General features: G+C 39.1%; 1 protein-coding gene across 3 annotated transcripts in view; it reads right to left on the reverse strand.

Annotated features, from left to right (window-relative positions):
* NFKB1 (nuclear factor kappa B subunit 1) overlaps positions 1–16,190 on the reverse strand; it is a 62,713-nt gene that overhangs the window by 15,806 nt on the left and 30,717 nt on the right. For all 3 annotated transcript variants that reach the window (XM_069783660.1, XM_069783650.1, XM_069783642.1), the window contains exons 6-15: positions 15,198–15,346; positions 13,487–13,650; positions 12,550–12,708; positions 10,456–10,560; positions 8,459–8,550; positions 7,735–7,873; positions 5,151–5,273; positions 4,361–4,450; positions 2,999–3,190; positions 185–326 (exon numbers count right to left, since the gene is read on the reverse strand). In XM_069783660.1, the coding sequence (XP_069639761.1) occupies positions 185–326; positions 2,999–3,190; positions 4,361–4,450; positions 5,151–5,273; positions 7,735–7,873; positions 8,459–8,550; positions 10,456–10,560; positions 12,550–12,708; positions 13,487–13,650; positions 15,198–15,346 (1,355 nt within the window). The remainder of the gene's footprint in view (positions 1–184; positions 327–2,998; positions 3,191–4,360; positions 4,451–5,150; positions 5,274–7,734; positions 7,874–8,458; positions 8,551–10,455; positions 10,561–12,549; positions 12,709–13,486; positions 13,651–15,197; positions 15,347–16,190) is intronic.

The following is a 16,190-nucleotide window of genomic DNA, read 5'->3' on the forward strand; positions in this document are numbered from 1 at the left end:
ATACAACAAAAATGTCTAAATTGCAGCTGTACCTCTCCCAAACAACACAAAGGAGAATGGTATTTATTTGATTAGAGCAGTGCTGCAATCCATGATCAGCACCCGCAGGGGACACAACAAATTGACCACACCATCCTGCCATTAAAAACATGACTTTCAACCCAGTAAGTATAGACCAACTTACTTGTCTCCATTATCATCCTGGACAACAGTGAGATGGCGCTGAACAGCCAACAGCATCTTCACATCTCCAGTTACAGCATAATCAAAGAGAGCATTGCAGTGACGCTTGGCAAGCTGCATGGCCTTCTCCAGGAACAGACCACCTGCAACACAAAGTTTTGTCTTCATCAGTTCAGTTGTCTTCTTTGCAACACCACCTTCTTTTGACAGGCATTTGTGCTGCCAAAGAAATACAAAGTGCAGACCACCAAGCATTATTCACTGATTTACTGAGACAGGTTGCTTATTACTGCTGAGAGGTAAGGATAGAGGGAATGAGACCCTGAGAAGAAAAACTAGGTGCATGCTGAGCATTCAGGCAGCAAGAATTCTGAGAACAGTCAAACCCTGGAAGCTACCTTTAAATTGAGTGGCACCGAATTAATTGCATTGATGTGCACTTGCGTGTAATGGGACAAAAGGAGCAGGAACTTGGATTTGCTTAGATACGAGCAACATCTAAGGACTCTTGTCCATAGAGCACTTACAAGAACCTCCCATGCAGTTCTGAGTAGTTCAGACTTCAGAAAACTGAGACACAAGAAGCCTAAGGGACCTGTCAAATATTGCACAGAAACTCACACAAAAGCTATGGAATAAATGCAGGGCTTTGTGCCCCCCCTCCAACTCAAACCATGCAGTCTCTCCTGCTTTACAGCAGCAGCACAGAGAGTCTGTTCACCTGTTTAAAACATTCCAATGTTTACAATGCTTAGTATTTGTAGTATCCTGATTTTAGACTTATAAAATATACAACTACTGAGATTTCAAAAAGCAGAATTTGTCATGGTAGAGAGGCAAAAGGGGAAAGGGGAGGAAAGAAACTCATCTGTGGAAAAAAGTCACTATAGCTGCTCTGTCAATACCTTTGTGGTTCTGTATCGGCAAGAAACCAGCGAAAATGAAATAGATGAACTTTCAAACCACAGTCGTCATTCTGGGAAGCAGTATCATCTAAAACCAGCTTGTATTTTGAACGGTTTCATGTTTCTATAAAACCTTGTAGGGTTAGAAATTACTAACAGCAAACAAGTAAAACAGACTTTGTCATTTAAAGCACACATAGGGAGAGAATACCCAGGATTTCCAGCTACACAAAACCAGGCATTTAGACTGGGTTAGAAGCATATCCCTGATGAACACGAATACATCATTTCTGCAAGCCACAGACTTACTCAGCTATCCATGAAGCTTATTATTCTAGCCAATACATCACTGTGGTTCCTATACTATATGCCCAGGCTGATATATTTGCTATTTACCTTTTAACACTAAATAATAGCATTAAATGGATGTTATGTTCAGGATATATATCCAGGGTAAAGGGTGTTAAGCAATTCAGTCTTTTCTCATAGACATTTCCAAAGTCCAAAAAACTGGATGCTAAACCTCCCTCGTTTCTCATATCAAGCACACAGGAAGATATCCTTCAAAATACTATGAGATAGCATCTTTTAGTCTGATACCCAAATGTTCAAACCTGCAGTAGCCACTTCATGGACCCTGTTCTTCTGCATCTATTCTTCATATAACCTGGAGCTTGAAACTGCCTCTTTTCATGCCATTATATAATAGATAAAGAAAAGAAACATTCAACTTCCTGCCTACAATGTTCAGTACTTGGAAACCAGGTCAACAGTTCAGGCCCCTCCTTGGCGACTGGTAAACGGACATTATTATTTCTTCACATCTCTGCAAAAGATTTTGCTCTCTGAATCGGCCATGGGATTTATCACAACCACAGCTGCAAACAGCAAGTTCTTCAGCTTTTCTCAGGAATGCCATCTGTTTCTCAGATCACAAGAAGCTACATCTTGGAGGTTTTTACAACTACAACCCACCTACTACGTGACTCTGGTTTCCCAAGCCAGTTTCTAGTGCTGTTAATAGCAAGTGTCACACAGGGCTGATACACACAAGATAACATGCCCTCTCCCTGACCAAGGAGGGAACAACAAAAGTCGATCTAGATCACATTGCACTTGGTAAAAGCCAAGAACAAAAAATTCCTTCCTGCTAAATTCCTACCACTACCATTTTTTTTTAATTTTATGAGAAGCAGGATTACTCAAATCCTTTAAAAAAAGTGACCATCAACTCTTTCAAAAAACAATCCAGGAAAAGGAAGTCTTACTGTCTGGGAAAGGGTAATTTGTAGTCTTCATATATTTTACAACTCTACTGACTACGCTTGCCTTCCTCCCCTTTTGTTCACCAGTTTGATGTACAAGACTTTGCTACTCAACAGTGTTATTTTAATATGTATTTGTAAATGTTTCTGTTCCCATGTGACATTTTAAATTCAAACCTTTAACGCTAATTTGCACACAATTTAACAGCAGAATTGCAGGGAAGAACTACTGCAACAATCAGGACAACATCCATTTACTCATGCATTAAAGCCTCCCAAATATCAAAAGCCACGTCAACTGCTGAATTGTATTCCACGTACCTCCACTGCTTTCAGTGTTCCTCATACAGGTTTATCATAAAGCAGTGTTAAATGTGCCCAGCAGGCTAAGCTATCTCTTCTCCTTGCATGACAAGCAGAAGCTCAGTTGCCCACTGGCAGTACAAAGCTGGAAAATTATCTACAGAACTACGTATGGGGAGGGACCTTAGATTTGGGGGAATGGAATCCCCCCTTTTTCCTCCAGGAAGCATTATCATATTTTGAAACAGCAAGCAGACATTTATGGAGTTTCCAGGCCTTTAACAGCAGCTTTACCCATACTGCAGTTTGATCTACCCTAAATACATTTACTTGCTCACTTACCCTGCCACCTGCAATCTACTTCATCTACTTGAGTTTTACAGGAAGAAGCAGCATCCTCCTCCTCATTATCAGCAGAGGTTCTGCACTCAGTCCTCTCCACAGTTTCCACTTTCACATCATGTTTCACGTCCCATTTGTCGCTTTGCTTATCAGAGCTCTTCTCATCTTGTTCAGCTGTGCTATTTGACAGTCCTTCAAACAAAAATTAGTATCGTTAGTGTCCAGTACTGTTGCTTTTTTATGCAAGTGATAAAGATCAACTAGCCAAACCCAAACCCTAAAGAACACGATACAAAAATTTACTTTGACATAGGTGTTATCATTAAACACTCATGAACCATAATATTCCAGATGCCAACACACATGGACAGTCACAGCAATGTAACTTGCTCTAAAGTAATGTTATGTTTTTGACAGCCTCTGCTTTAAAGATAAACTTTTATATAAAACAACAGATATACCTCTCTCTCTATGGTACAAGAATGCAAGTCTGAAGTATTCCCAGGAAACCTAACAGAATTATTCAGATTTAATTCTGTTTTTCTGACAGCAAATTCATCCCTGAGACTTAGCAAATAACTACAGAGTATTCAACATGTAGATTTGAAATTACTTTCCTATTTTAGGAAGCCAAGAATGCCCTTATTATTAACTCAATCTTTTCCATTGACTTTTATGTTATTTCTCTGGGCTACTGTGGAGTACCACACTGTGGCAACCAAGTAAGATACCTTTTCTCTGGTCTAGGCCTTGGGTCACCTGTAATCAGCACGTTCAAGCAAGCTAAAGGGTTGTTGCTTGAAACATACACTGAATGTAGAAGCACACAGAGGGGTTTTGGTGACTGCTTCTCAGGAGTTAGCAGTAAAAAGGAACATGCACACAGCTCTTAAGGTGGACTTGGACAGAATTAAAGAGAAGTAGGGCAGTATAATCTACACAAACCCCTCTGCTGTGAGAGGTTCTAGAAAAGACTGCTTCTAGGGAAAAAAAAAAGCCTTCCCCAGCATGCTTAGCTAGACCTGCATGACACTTCAGCTGATACTACAGAAGAAAATAAACATGGTTAGGACGAGAGGAAATGGCCTCAAGTTGCGCCAGGGGAGGTTTAGATTGAATATTAGAAAAAATTTCTTTACTGAAAGGGTTGTCAGGCATTGGAGCAGGCTGCCCAGGGAAGTGGCGGAGTCACCATCCCTGGAGGTGTTCAAAAAACACGTAGATGTGGCACTTCAGAACATGGTTAAGTGGGCATGGTAGTGTTGGGTTGACGGTTGGACTTGATGATCTTAGAGGTCTTTTCCAAACTTAATGATTCTATGATTAATTCAACTGTTGCAAGAACGACATTTTTACTGTTACCATGCTTCATTCCAGCATTGGACTTTGTTGTGCCAGGGTGGAAATGCATCCCTCCAAAAGCAGAGTATCCATATGAAGGGTAACTGAACCCTAAAGAAAGAAAAAAGATTAAGAATTCATAGAATTACACCCTAAAGCAATGGAAATACCATCTAGAAGAACATTGAACAAAGAACTGAAATTTTGTTTCCTACAGCTTTTGAATGCTCTGCTGCAAGAACCAAAGCAATGCTCTTATGATCCTGCATCTCAGATATGCTCTGGCTTCAACAGATAGAGCACAGTAGAAAATTTACTAAATAGTATCTCAAATTTTTTAATAGTTCTTTGCACTAACAGGGTTAATTTGCCAAATTCCACTCCTGGTCCCAGAAATAATTAAGAACCTGTTTAATTTTAAGCACCCAAGATGGTACTTAGCTGAGCTGTCTCATGAATTTCAGTGCCTTTGAGGCCCCAGGAAGCAACAAAGCTAAGGTATGACGGATTCCTGATTCAGATTCCCTCAAACTAGAAAGGTGTTATCTGTAACTTAAAGCTTCAAGGAAGAGAAAAAAAGAAGTCACCAGGAGCCTTATATCCAAGCAGGAAGGCAAAGGAGCTGATGAAATATTTAGAAAACAAGGAGATGCTTGACTGAAATGAGTAACACTGGTACAAAGACAGGAGAGTCAGGTTTCATCTACTTAAAAGATGACAAAATCCTCATCACGTTTTAAAAATCAGAATAAACACCCGTCCTGCTTGAAGTAGAACCCCTTCCCCTCTTCACCCAAAACTGCTGCCTTACCAGAGCCAGCACCGCCACCTCCCCCTCCATACATGCCACCGCCTCCTGCGCCACTGCCTCCACCATAGCCATCAGAGAAGTTTGGCATGAGCTTCTGCCGTTTCCTTTGCACTTCTTCTTTATCTGGGTTAGAAGGAATAGGCAGGATAAGGAGTCTCTTACTGGTGGCCATGCACAGAACAGGATGTGCATAGAGAAAGCATTACTGAAGTTTACTAGTTTATAAAGGAAAATGCAGAGTGCTGTAGAAGAGTCAACTTTCTTCTACCTCCAAATAACAGAACAACTTTGTATGTAATGGAGCAGTGAGAATTCCTGTGAGAAACAAGCTAGCGCCAAGTCCCCAGCCAGACCATCAGCATCGCTCCAGCCTGCATGGTCTCTTCAGTTATGTCAGGTGCCTTGTGCTCAGACTGGGAGGGAAATGTGCAGAGATGTCTTAGGGGGCTCAGAGCTTCCTTCAAAAGTGTCTCATGTGCTTAGAGCCCTGGAAATCAGTGATCCCAAAATTCTTCTACGTCTAAAGCCAAGTCATAAACCAGCACAAGTGCCCCAAACCACAAACTTGTTCAAGAAAATTTGCCTTTGGGGAATATAAGCACAGGCTCTTCCACTAAGCAAATCTACTTCAGAAATGGACCCTTATCAAAGGGTCAGCAAATCACAAGGCACTTTAATTTCCAACAGTACAGAGTACCTGCGGTGCCCTTTGAACTTTTGTGTAAGGGTAAGGATGGCAAGAAATGATGAAAACAACATTTGCTTGACATGATTTACTTAAAATGTCAGAAGAGCCACCAGAATAAAGATAGCTTATTTGCAGGCAGGACATAATACTGTCAAACCATGCTGAGCCACAGTAGAAAAAAAGCCTAAATATTTTATAGTGTAAGTACAAAATAATACGTAGCCCCCCTGGAAAGCAAAACACAATTTAAAAGAAGTATCCCAGTGACTGAGGAAGTGAAAATGTCACGACAAGAGCTACAAAAATAGGGATACAAACACTACAGGGGTTAAAATCCAGTAGAACTGTTGAGGAAAGAACAAAATATCCTTGGTTCATTAAACAATCTAGTAGTTTTCAACAGCCATATGACAAAAAGAAATTTCATGCACAGGCACATCAGTCAGTGCATCAAATGAGATAGCTGAATACATGAAACAGTATACTGAAAAGTACAAGTGCATTATTTCCAGGCATACATGATCTGTAAGTATGTATGCATGCATACACCAGGCATACTCACACTGACGAGGAGAGAAAACTCTAGAGAGCAATCTAGTCAGAGAAACAAACAAAAAATCCACATACACGTCTAAGTTTGTATGAACACTTGCAACAAGGCAAAAAAACCAGTTCCTAAATGGTAATTTCATGATTAGGTTGTGCGGGGGATCTGAAAATGCACATAACAATGTTGAATTAATTTTACTCCATTAAGAGGCACTTAAGAGGTTTGCTTCAAATCTGGCAACTTTGCTCTGCAGTTGTACACTTAACTTTCCATAAAGCTTGTGCAAGAGATTCCTGAAATCATTACCGATACAAAATCCTCTAGCAACTATGGAAGTTTTTGTGAATGCATGCTTTCTGCTAGTTTATTATAATAGGCATAAAGTAGATTCACTTGGACATCAACCACCACCCCTCTCTCCTCAGCTGTCCTTAGTCCATTACCACAGATGCACACATATTTTAGAGATTTTGACAGGGTATTGATTTCAACACAGCTCTAAGTCAGGCACTGAAAACATCAGGTACTGAAAACTGCAAGATTAGAACTTAATAGTGTAACCTGCAGGTGGGTAAACTGTTAAGGGAAAAATTGTCTTAGTACAATGAAACACCAATTCTGACTTGGGCTTCAAGGCATTTCTGTATCATTAACATTATTGATATTTAAAACCATGATTGCTGCTGCCATTCATGTCAAACATTTCAAATGTAGACTTTAAAGGGCACAGATCAGCAAGTTAAGCTTCTTTTCACTAAAAACTTAGGAAGCAGGTCTGATGCCAACTATTCTACTTCTGCTAAGCAACTAATATTTTAACACGAAAGATTGAACCAGCACTTTCCCTGCTCTCACAAGAAGTGAAAGCAATTGGAAAATTCAGAAACATGAGTGAATTGTGAGGCATGATGGTAAAAGGAGAGAACTGCAAAATACATACTTTATCCACGAGATACCAACCAGTCTTTGGTTTAAGGTTTCATCTGTACTGACGGCAAAATGTCCTCAAGATACCATTTTGCAGAAACTCGGAGGAAGAGAGTGCCATCTACTGTATGGACAGGCATGCATGCATGCATACAGGAAACGCAAGGAGTAAGCCTCACTAGGAAAATACTCACAGATTTGCTGCCTACTAGTCCAACAAAAAACCTACAAGCTCATTACAGAGCTACCACTTTTCATATTAGCTCCGCACAAAACAAGGACACAAATATCCTATTTTCTAAAAATAACAATTGAAAAAAAAACCAACCCCTCATCCAACAAGTCCTATCTTATTAAAAACACCCCTAGGGACCTTGCAGTTTCTGTTTCCAATATCTAAAACAGGTTTAATGAATTACCTTTGATTTCCGGATAGTAGAGAAAAGGCTTTGGTTCGCTCGTTTCTAGATCAGATTTCCGACGCAGTTGTACAAATACAGATGCTGGCTTTGTAATATTGACATCTCTATACTTGGGTGTTTTGAACACAATAGCGAACTGTGAAGGAAACAATGATAACCACATCTATAAGGGAGCATAGGTTTTGACAACTTTGCTTTCATATTTCTGTTATTTTGTAGGAGTTGATTCAAGGCTTGGGAAGCAAAAATTCTTAGCAAAAGGCTGCTACAACAATAAACTTCCATTTCAGTTTTCAGTTGCACTTTTGAGTCCTAGAGCCTTTTGAGAAAGACAGAGTTGCCATGAAAAGTATCACCACACCACCTATGTTAGTACAGCATTGTTTGTCCCTTCATCATTTAGCATCCATTCTGTGGCTTTCTCAGTGTGTTCACAGGAGCTCCAAGAGCTTCTTATATATCCTGTCCCAATTTATACTGGTGCATGTTAAAGCAATGGGTCTATCTCCCAATTTCCTTGCACTGTATTCCAAACCTGCCTAGTTACCTAATGTACGTCTTTAAAGAACAGTTAAGATTGTATTATTATTAGGAGGTAACCAACAAAAGAAGTGGTTAGTACGGAATACAGATGCCTTCACCTAATTTACTACCTATAATATAATCCTAGTTTACAGAGATGAGAAAATCATTAACAAATAACAAATGCTCTGTTACTTACCTGTCTATGTACATCTGTAGGAGAAAAGTCTCCAAAGCCTTCCCACATACCACCATTCTCATCCTCTTCATAAAAACGTATTTGAATATCATCTGCAAAGAGTGAAAGAAACTCTCTTTGGGATGTTTGTGCATTTGTTTAACCTTTGGGAAGTTTGTGCATTTGTTTAACCTTTGGGAACTTTATTTCAGATAAAAATCAACATGGTTACTTTCTGGCTGGATGATAATATTACGACTAATACATGCGTTATCTTTATCTATTTTATGAAAACATCATAGATAACCCATTTTTGACATCAATTGTAGATCAGCCTAATTCTAATGACTTCACTGAAGTTGCTCTCTATTTACTGAGCAGCAAAAGGAGAACTAGGTTCACTACCTCTTCCTATTCTAGGGCTATAAAACATTCCAGAGGAGCTTTATTTGGAACAAGCATGTAGGGAGGGGAGAACTTGAAGCATGAAACATAGAAACCGCCCTCTCTACTCCAACAGTTTCAGTTCAAAAAACTGTAGCAAAACCTGAAGTGCCACAGTTCAAGTTCCGCTTGCTGCTGGCAGAGTGCCACTTCGGAGCTGTGGCTGAGAAAGATGGCAAGGGTGTGAGTGAGCAGCATGTCAGCAGCCATCCCTCACCCCCCAAACACAGCACGGGCCAGAAACATGTGATTTGGCTTCTGCTCCTTCAAACAAATTTTATTTCATTCCCTTTGTATTTATTTATTTATATTTTTAGGAGAAGCTGGGAAATATCACACTAGCATATTTCTTTCCCCAGCACTCCTGGTGAGAAAAACAGAAAAAGCCTATTCTATCTTAGGGTGACCGACGCAGGACAGGCTTTTGAGACTGCTTCCTCCGATCCACCACCTGCTAGTCTCAAGACTGTGAACCACCACTTCCAGTCCTGCTGTCCTGCATGCTCAAGTTCCTTCAGGCAGGAGGTTTCTGAGAGCAATGAGGTCAGGGGAAACCCCGATCCAGCTGAGGGGAAACCCCACCTCAGGGCTTCCACTGAGTCAGACATTTATTTGTTTATTTTGTGCACACGAGTTACATTTCATCTCAGTCCTTCTAATAGCAGAGCGTATATACACTACTGAAAGAAAAGAGCTTTTTCAAAGTTCCTAAAAGCCCCCCAAGCCCTCTCTCTTTCCAAAGTGGTAGAAGAACATTTGCAAGAAAGAGAGGTGGAAAAGGACAGCCTACATTAATAAAAACCGTCAGCGTGATTTTAACATGCAGGGACTGATTCCAAACAGGTGAGAACTGGACACCTGCTCCACTGTGCAATCTACACCAGGGAGTCCCAGGTATTACCTATAGCTGAAAAATGCAAAGAATTTCTCTCACTACCATTTTTTTCTTTTTACTTCAGCCCAAATACTACAACCAATCACATTAACCATTATCTTCCTATCCAAAACCATAGCATCCAAATCCACACTGCCCAATCCTCACACATTCATAGCCATGAGCAGAAATTACCAAAATGAGTCTGTGAGAAGTACCTGTTTACACCAAGTGATCTCTACCATTAGCATATACATAAAAATGAAGTTACTAGCAGCAGTGCTGAACACATTCAGTTCCCATCAGTGGTTAATAAAGAATGCTCATACTTACTCTTTACAATCAGGAACTTAAAAATAAATCAGAAACTTTAGAATAATTCAGAGCAGATGTTAGTTAATGCAGTCAAACATCACCCAGGACCCCCCACCCACAAAAAAAACCCAGAACATGGGCAAGGGCAGAAATTGGAGAACAACAAAGATGATCACATGGTCTCTGTGCAGGCAACACAAGCTGAATTTGCTTTGCAACAGACTACTTTATTTATTTTCTGGACTGCTGGCCTGACTTCCAGAAAGGCTAAGTGCTTACAAGTCCTGCTGTTATCAGAGTGGGAGAATACTGAGGCACCACAGCAGGCTTCATGTGTACTCCAGATGAACACCCTGGTGTGCCTTACAATACTCAGGACTCTTACCTTTCTGAACCTTGTCACAGAGAAGGTAAATCTCTTCCCCTCCTGTTACACACCCTGCCGTTCTGTCCATTCTTACGATTTTTAAGTTGGAGGCATTGGGAGCTTCTATTGAAAGGAAAGATTAAAAAAAATGCTTGCCTTCATAACAGTTTTAGATTTCAAAAATAAACCAAGCACAATACACAGAAATGCAATAGAAAGACAAGCCTCCAATACAACCTACCTAAATTTGTCTGTTTTTTTAAACATTAATAAATCCACAGTTTTTCAGCTGAAAGGCATAATCTTGTATCCTCTAAGCTTTGACTGAACTGTGAACTATAAAATAAGGCCCTGGCCATTCCAACACAAATACTGCACTAGTAAAGTAGCACAGCAGTGAATTGCATCCAGCACTCTGCACTAATACTAACTTTATGACAAGAGCGCATTACAAGAGAACATTATTTCTTCTTCCGTGCTTTCTTGACAGCAGGACGCTTTTGAGAGCTGTTCCCTGGATCTCACTATTTCAATGCAATATGCAATGCTTTGCTTTACACTGTGGCTCACTTGAAAGCATTGTCAGTCCTTGGCCAACATACTGGACTGTGATAAAAAAAGCTCACCTCCACAGACCTTAGTAGAGGCATCAATGGATACCTATTGGTCCTCAAGACAGAACTATCATCTGGTAAGTAAAAGCAGCTGTGATAGACAGTTATGCTACCACAAGTTGTGTCTGCTCTGTGGAAGAGGCTTGAAGGGTACCAATGAAGAACATCAGAAAAAAACAAAACCCGAGAAAAATCTTTTGGAATTAACAACCAAGAATTCACCTTGGGAGCTCAGCAACTGACATCTATGTAGCAACTTAAAACAGGAGAAACATGCGTGCAAAGTTTCCCCTCTACTCATCTCCTTAGCTGGAGTTAAAATTTTGATGGTCAGATTCAAAAGGATAAGATCACTTCAATTGGTTTTATATATGTCTTGATACCTGCTCTACCTGTGATGATGCTTTGTCCTCCTCCTCGTCTTTGCTTTACAAATATTCTCTATCATTATGCAGGTGCGAGATAGAGTAATGAAAACAAATGGAATCTGTAATTGTTCTAATGAAAAATCAAGATTCCTTGAAGGCACTGCTTGGTAAATCACCTCAGCCTCCAGATGAAAAGGTTGTGTCTTCTCATCCAGAAAATGCAGCTCACGTATACCATAATAACAGCAGACATCACTTTTTTTCACTCAGTGAATATATGCAAAATGCCTGTGCTACATCACTACATTCCCCAATTAATAGCAAGCCACAGACTATACTGGAAGAGCTGCATTTAATACCTTTTCATCTTGACTTTGTCCTTAAAAAGCGATGATATAGACATGACTGTTGCATGAAGAAAAAAAAATGGTACTTTTTCTGAGTCATTACAGAATGACTATCAGAAACATGGCAATCCACAGCTACAGGGAGGACAACACAGGCAGCAGAAAGGGTTCAGGTAAGATGAGTAAGTATAATTGAAAAGCACAAGGGAAAACATGAAGTGAAAAGATCCACTTAGAAAAAAGACAAATAAGATAAATAGAGGGATGTAACAGAAGTATAAAAAATACTGATGAGTCTAAAGGAAGTGGATTGAGAACTCTGGCTGTGTTATTCTCACAAAACAAGGACAAGCAGATGGCCAGCAAAACTGAAAGGTGTCAAATTCTCAACATGATTGAAGCATTTTTTCCTCACATCTTTTGTGACAGGGCTTTGCCATAGAAAGCAACCGAGAACTCTGCAAAATTCAAGCATTTCTTATGAATATACATCAAGAATTCACAAAATCCTCATAACAACAGTGGCAGGATTAAACATGCTAACAGCAAAATAAAATCTTCCTTTATGGTTTACATCACCTTCTATTAAAAACCAGAATGATACCATGTGTACTTGGATAGACATGGGACCAATTATCCATGGGCTATTTACTTGTTATTTATCAAATAACAGGCAAGCAGCTGGGCTAGATGAGTCTACATATAGCACTATCTACATATCTTTTTTGTATGTACAAAAGCTTGCCCCTTATTAAAAAAGTAATTAAAGCCAAATATACTTACTGCTGTCATATATTGCATCTGATATAACAGGATCAAGCTTCCGTGTGAAACTACCATTACTATCAGGAAGAAAGGCTGTAAACATAAGACGCACCACACTGAGATCCATTTCTTTAGTCTGCTGTACTGCTGCCTGACGAATAATTTCTCTTTCTCGTTCTGCAATCAGTAAGTAGGCAGATGAATTAACACAAGGGGTAGGGGACCCATAACAAAACAGAGAAAGCATTTTCCAAACATTGCTATCAAAAGGCACTAATAGCAAGGAAATGTTTTCATTTAGTATCCATTGGCTTCTTTCTTTTTAAGCAGAGAGGATCAGCTATTCACAATATACTGCATTCATCTTGCAGTCTGTGCATCAGATATTATTTAAGATAATGTATGTAGTTAAGAGACATACAGAAAATTACTATTTTCTGCTCTCAAATTATAAAGGTTGTAAAAAGGACATAGGCTGCCACTAAGGACACTTGAATGCCTGGTATTAGAGTGATAAAGAGAAGGCTGGCCCCTCTCTACAGTGCCTGAAAGCAACACAGACAACAGGTTTTACAGGGATATGGGTGAAATGCAGCTGAAAGAAACAGTATTCTCAAAAGAAGGTCCCTAAGCTATTTAAGGATATCATGTCTTGCAGCAATAATGCAAAATGACTCTATCAGCTGATTAAACAGGGTAAGAGCAATGAAATATAGGTGCAGATGTGGGTACAGGGAGCTATGGAAGGAAGTTGCTCCATTCTCATGTGCATGTTTACAGCAAAGACTCTTTGGGATTCCCTAAAACATGTCAACAACACACCACCTCTTAAGACACATAGCCATAGGCTGTTTTCCTACCCAAGGCCTTTTTCTGGCTAAGAATCTGTGTTTCCAGAAGTTAAACCGGTTTTTAGTAAAAGACCTATTAAAACCAGGCCATCATTTCTACATACCAGTTAGCTGTCTGTCTCCACATCCTTCTGCCTGCAGATAGCCAAGTTCAGGATGCACCAGGAGTCCTGGGTTGTATCCTTTTTTACAAGCATCTATCATGCGTGTTTCCAGAGTTTCAAACACTTTCTTCTTTGTGACATGAAGTATTCCAAGATTTGCAAACCTGCCAAATTTTGATCAAGCGAAATAATGCTCTTCTTAATGCTTTATACCAAACCTGCAGCAGGCAGTCTCCTTCTTACCAGAGGCAGCTACACAACTGAAGTCAATGGACGACTCTATAGGCTTACTTAGGTGCTCTTAATTCTTGAGGGCAAATCTTCCAGCAAGAAAAATTCAGCCAAGCTTACAAAACACGTAAAATGTGCACCATTATATGGCAGTGATCATATGGGTGCACAGCATTTTCCCATGGCATAAGTAGTAATCTATTAGGTTTTAGACTTACACTGTGGAAGCAACTTACAAAACATTTGAAAACCTGGTTGTCACACTTGGTTTGCTCTGTCTTAGCAATGACATTAATATGTCATTCCATATGGCTGTTACACAGAGCAACTGCTCAGAATGAGCTCCATCCGATCAAAATGATTTGGAAAGCAAGTGAAGAAGCTAAAAACAGCGCAACATTTTCCAGAGAAAATGTTTTAGGCAAGGCTCTGGACATTCAGCGAGACACTTCAGGTATCTATTTGAATGAAAACTTCCATAATACAAGATCTGCTTTTGTAAAAATCTCCTGGCACATTTAAAAATCAATTAGATCTGGAAGTATGAAAACAAGACAATAACTCAATTTTCATGTGGGTCAACTGAGGATAGGAAAGCTGTTGCTAAACATCTGATGAAAAACACGACAGGTTAGGAAACGAGCCAAACTTTTCAAGATGAAAAGGAGAATTTCAAATAAAGCTATTTAAATTGTTGCGCTTGGTAAAGTTAGTGCACTGGGCTTGGACATCAAAAGTTACAGTTTAAAAGAATCTCTCTCTCCCAACCTTCTCAGCTTTTTAACCTTCATCTTCTTCACCAACAAAGACATTCTTGAGATCACAGAACTGAAACTCACAGCCAGCGTGAAACCTGATCTAAGCCTGAAAACATAGACAGGAGCCTCAGCTCCATTTACTGATATAAACAATTATTCTTTTAAATTAAACAAGAACAGACCAACTACAATTTCACTACAATCCTACTGCTTTAAACTTAAAAAGTTTGACTCATTTAGTATTTTCATGTTTATACGCGTCTTGCATTAATTTAAAATTTACTAACCTTATTTTCTTAACGCTTTTCACTATATCCCTATTGGCAGACTTTAGTAAAAGTAAAATATTGATCAAAATGGTAACAAAAGCTTTTCTTCAGTAATTTTACAGTCCCTCTCTTTGATCGAAACTACTTACATTTTAAAGAATGGGCTTACAATACAAATTTGGACTGCACACCAGGAGATTGAAACTCTACAAATTCTAAGTGAAAATTACTTGCTTAAACGTATTTAGCTTGCTTAGGGCAAATTCTACGAAGGTAAACAGAAACCCCATTTATTCTTCTATTTAAGATACACACAAAACACAGATCAGAGCGTGAAGACTAGCGTTCCACTGAGCTGCCTCTTAGTAGTATTGCTTTGTATTGCTTCTTACAGTGTTTATACTTGGTTCTCTCTCTTTTAGCCCAGCTTTACAAATGAGTTGGCAGACTTACCCTACAACCATATCTTTAGGTCCTGCATTAACTGTGCATACTCCATCTTCACAAAATTTACCCACCAAGCTGTGAGCATGTAAGTGGACATATTTCCCATTAGTAACTAACTGGACGATTACTTTTGCAGGTCCAACATAATTGCAGATCTGTAAACAAACAAATAAAAAAAAAAGTGGGATTGTTTGTTTGTTTTAATGGAACAAGTAATGATTCCTGTTGAGTATTTTCTGTCAGCTGAGTACAATCAAACTTAAATAGGAGAAATGTGTATGCATTTCCTCATGAAATACAAACAACAAACTAACTGTACCAGATCATCAAAAAGAAAAGCCAACACTTTTTTTGTAACTAAACTTGACATACAAATGGCAGGAGTAGTGATCAAAAAAGTTAAGAAATAAAACAAAGCTAAGGAAAGCAACCTTCTATTTCCCAAATCATGAATCTCAGTTTTACATTCTGGCCAGTTACTCCACATTGCTCTCCTTAAATTTCAATCAGTACATCAAATTCACAATACACATTGTTACATGTTAAGAAGCATATAGAAAATGCACGTATTCAACAAAACCCCGTACATTATTTTGCCCAATTTGAAAACACTTCAAAAAATTATTTTTAAATATTATGATTGTTTTAAAACATTTTGGTCTCATTGCAATGACTCTTCAGGTACAGATTTTAAAGTGAATTAATTCTATATTCATAGGTGTTTTGTTAGTTCAATATGCTAAATCAACATATATTACCCAGCCCGCTACGTATTTCCCTTAAGTGTACATGAGGATATATGCTAAATCCCCACCTAAGATTTTGCAGGACTGGAACTATGATAAACTGGGTGCCTTAGTATAGCCAACTCTGGAAGACTACAAAGCTTTTTTTCCCTGTTATAGATTCTAATCACCATACATTTTTTAATAGCTTTTAAAATTGTGATGTCAAGTAATGCCTCAAAAACCCCTGTAAAATTACTAATAACATACCGTA

Source organism: Haliaeetus albicilla, chromosome 1, assembly GCF_947461875.1.
Source record: "Haliaeetus albicilla chromosome 1, bHalAlb1.1, whole genome shotgun sequence".
Lineage (NCBI taxonomy): Eukaryota > Metazoa > Chordata > Aves > Accipitriformes > Accipitridae > Haliaeetus > Haliaeetus albicilla.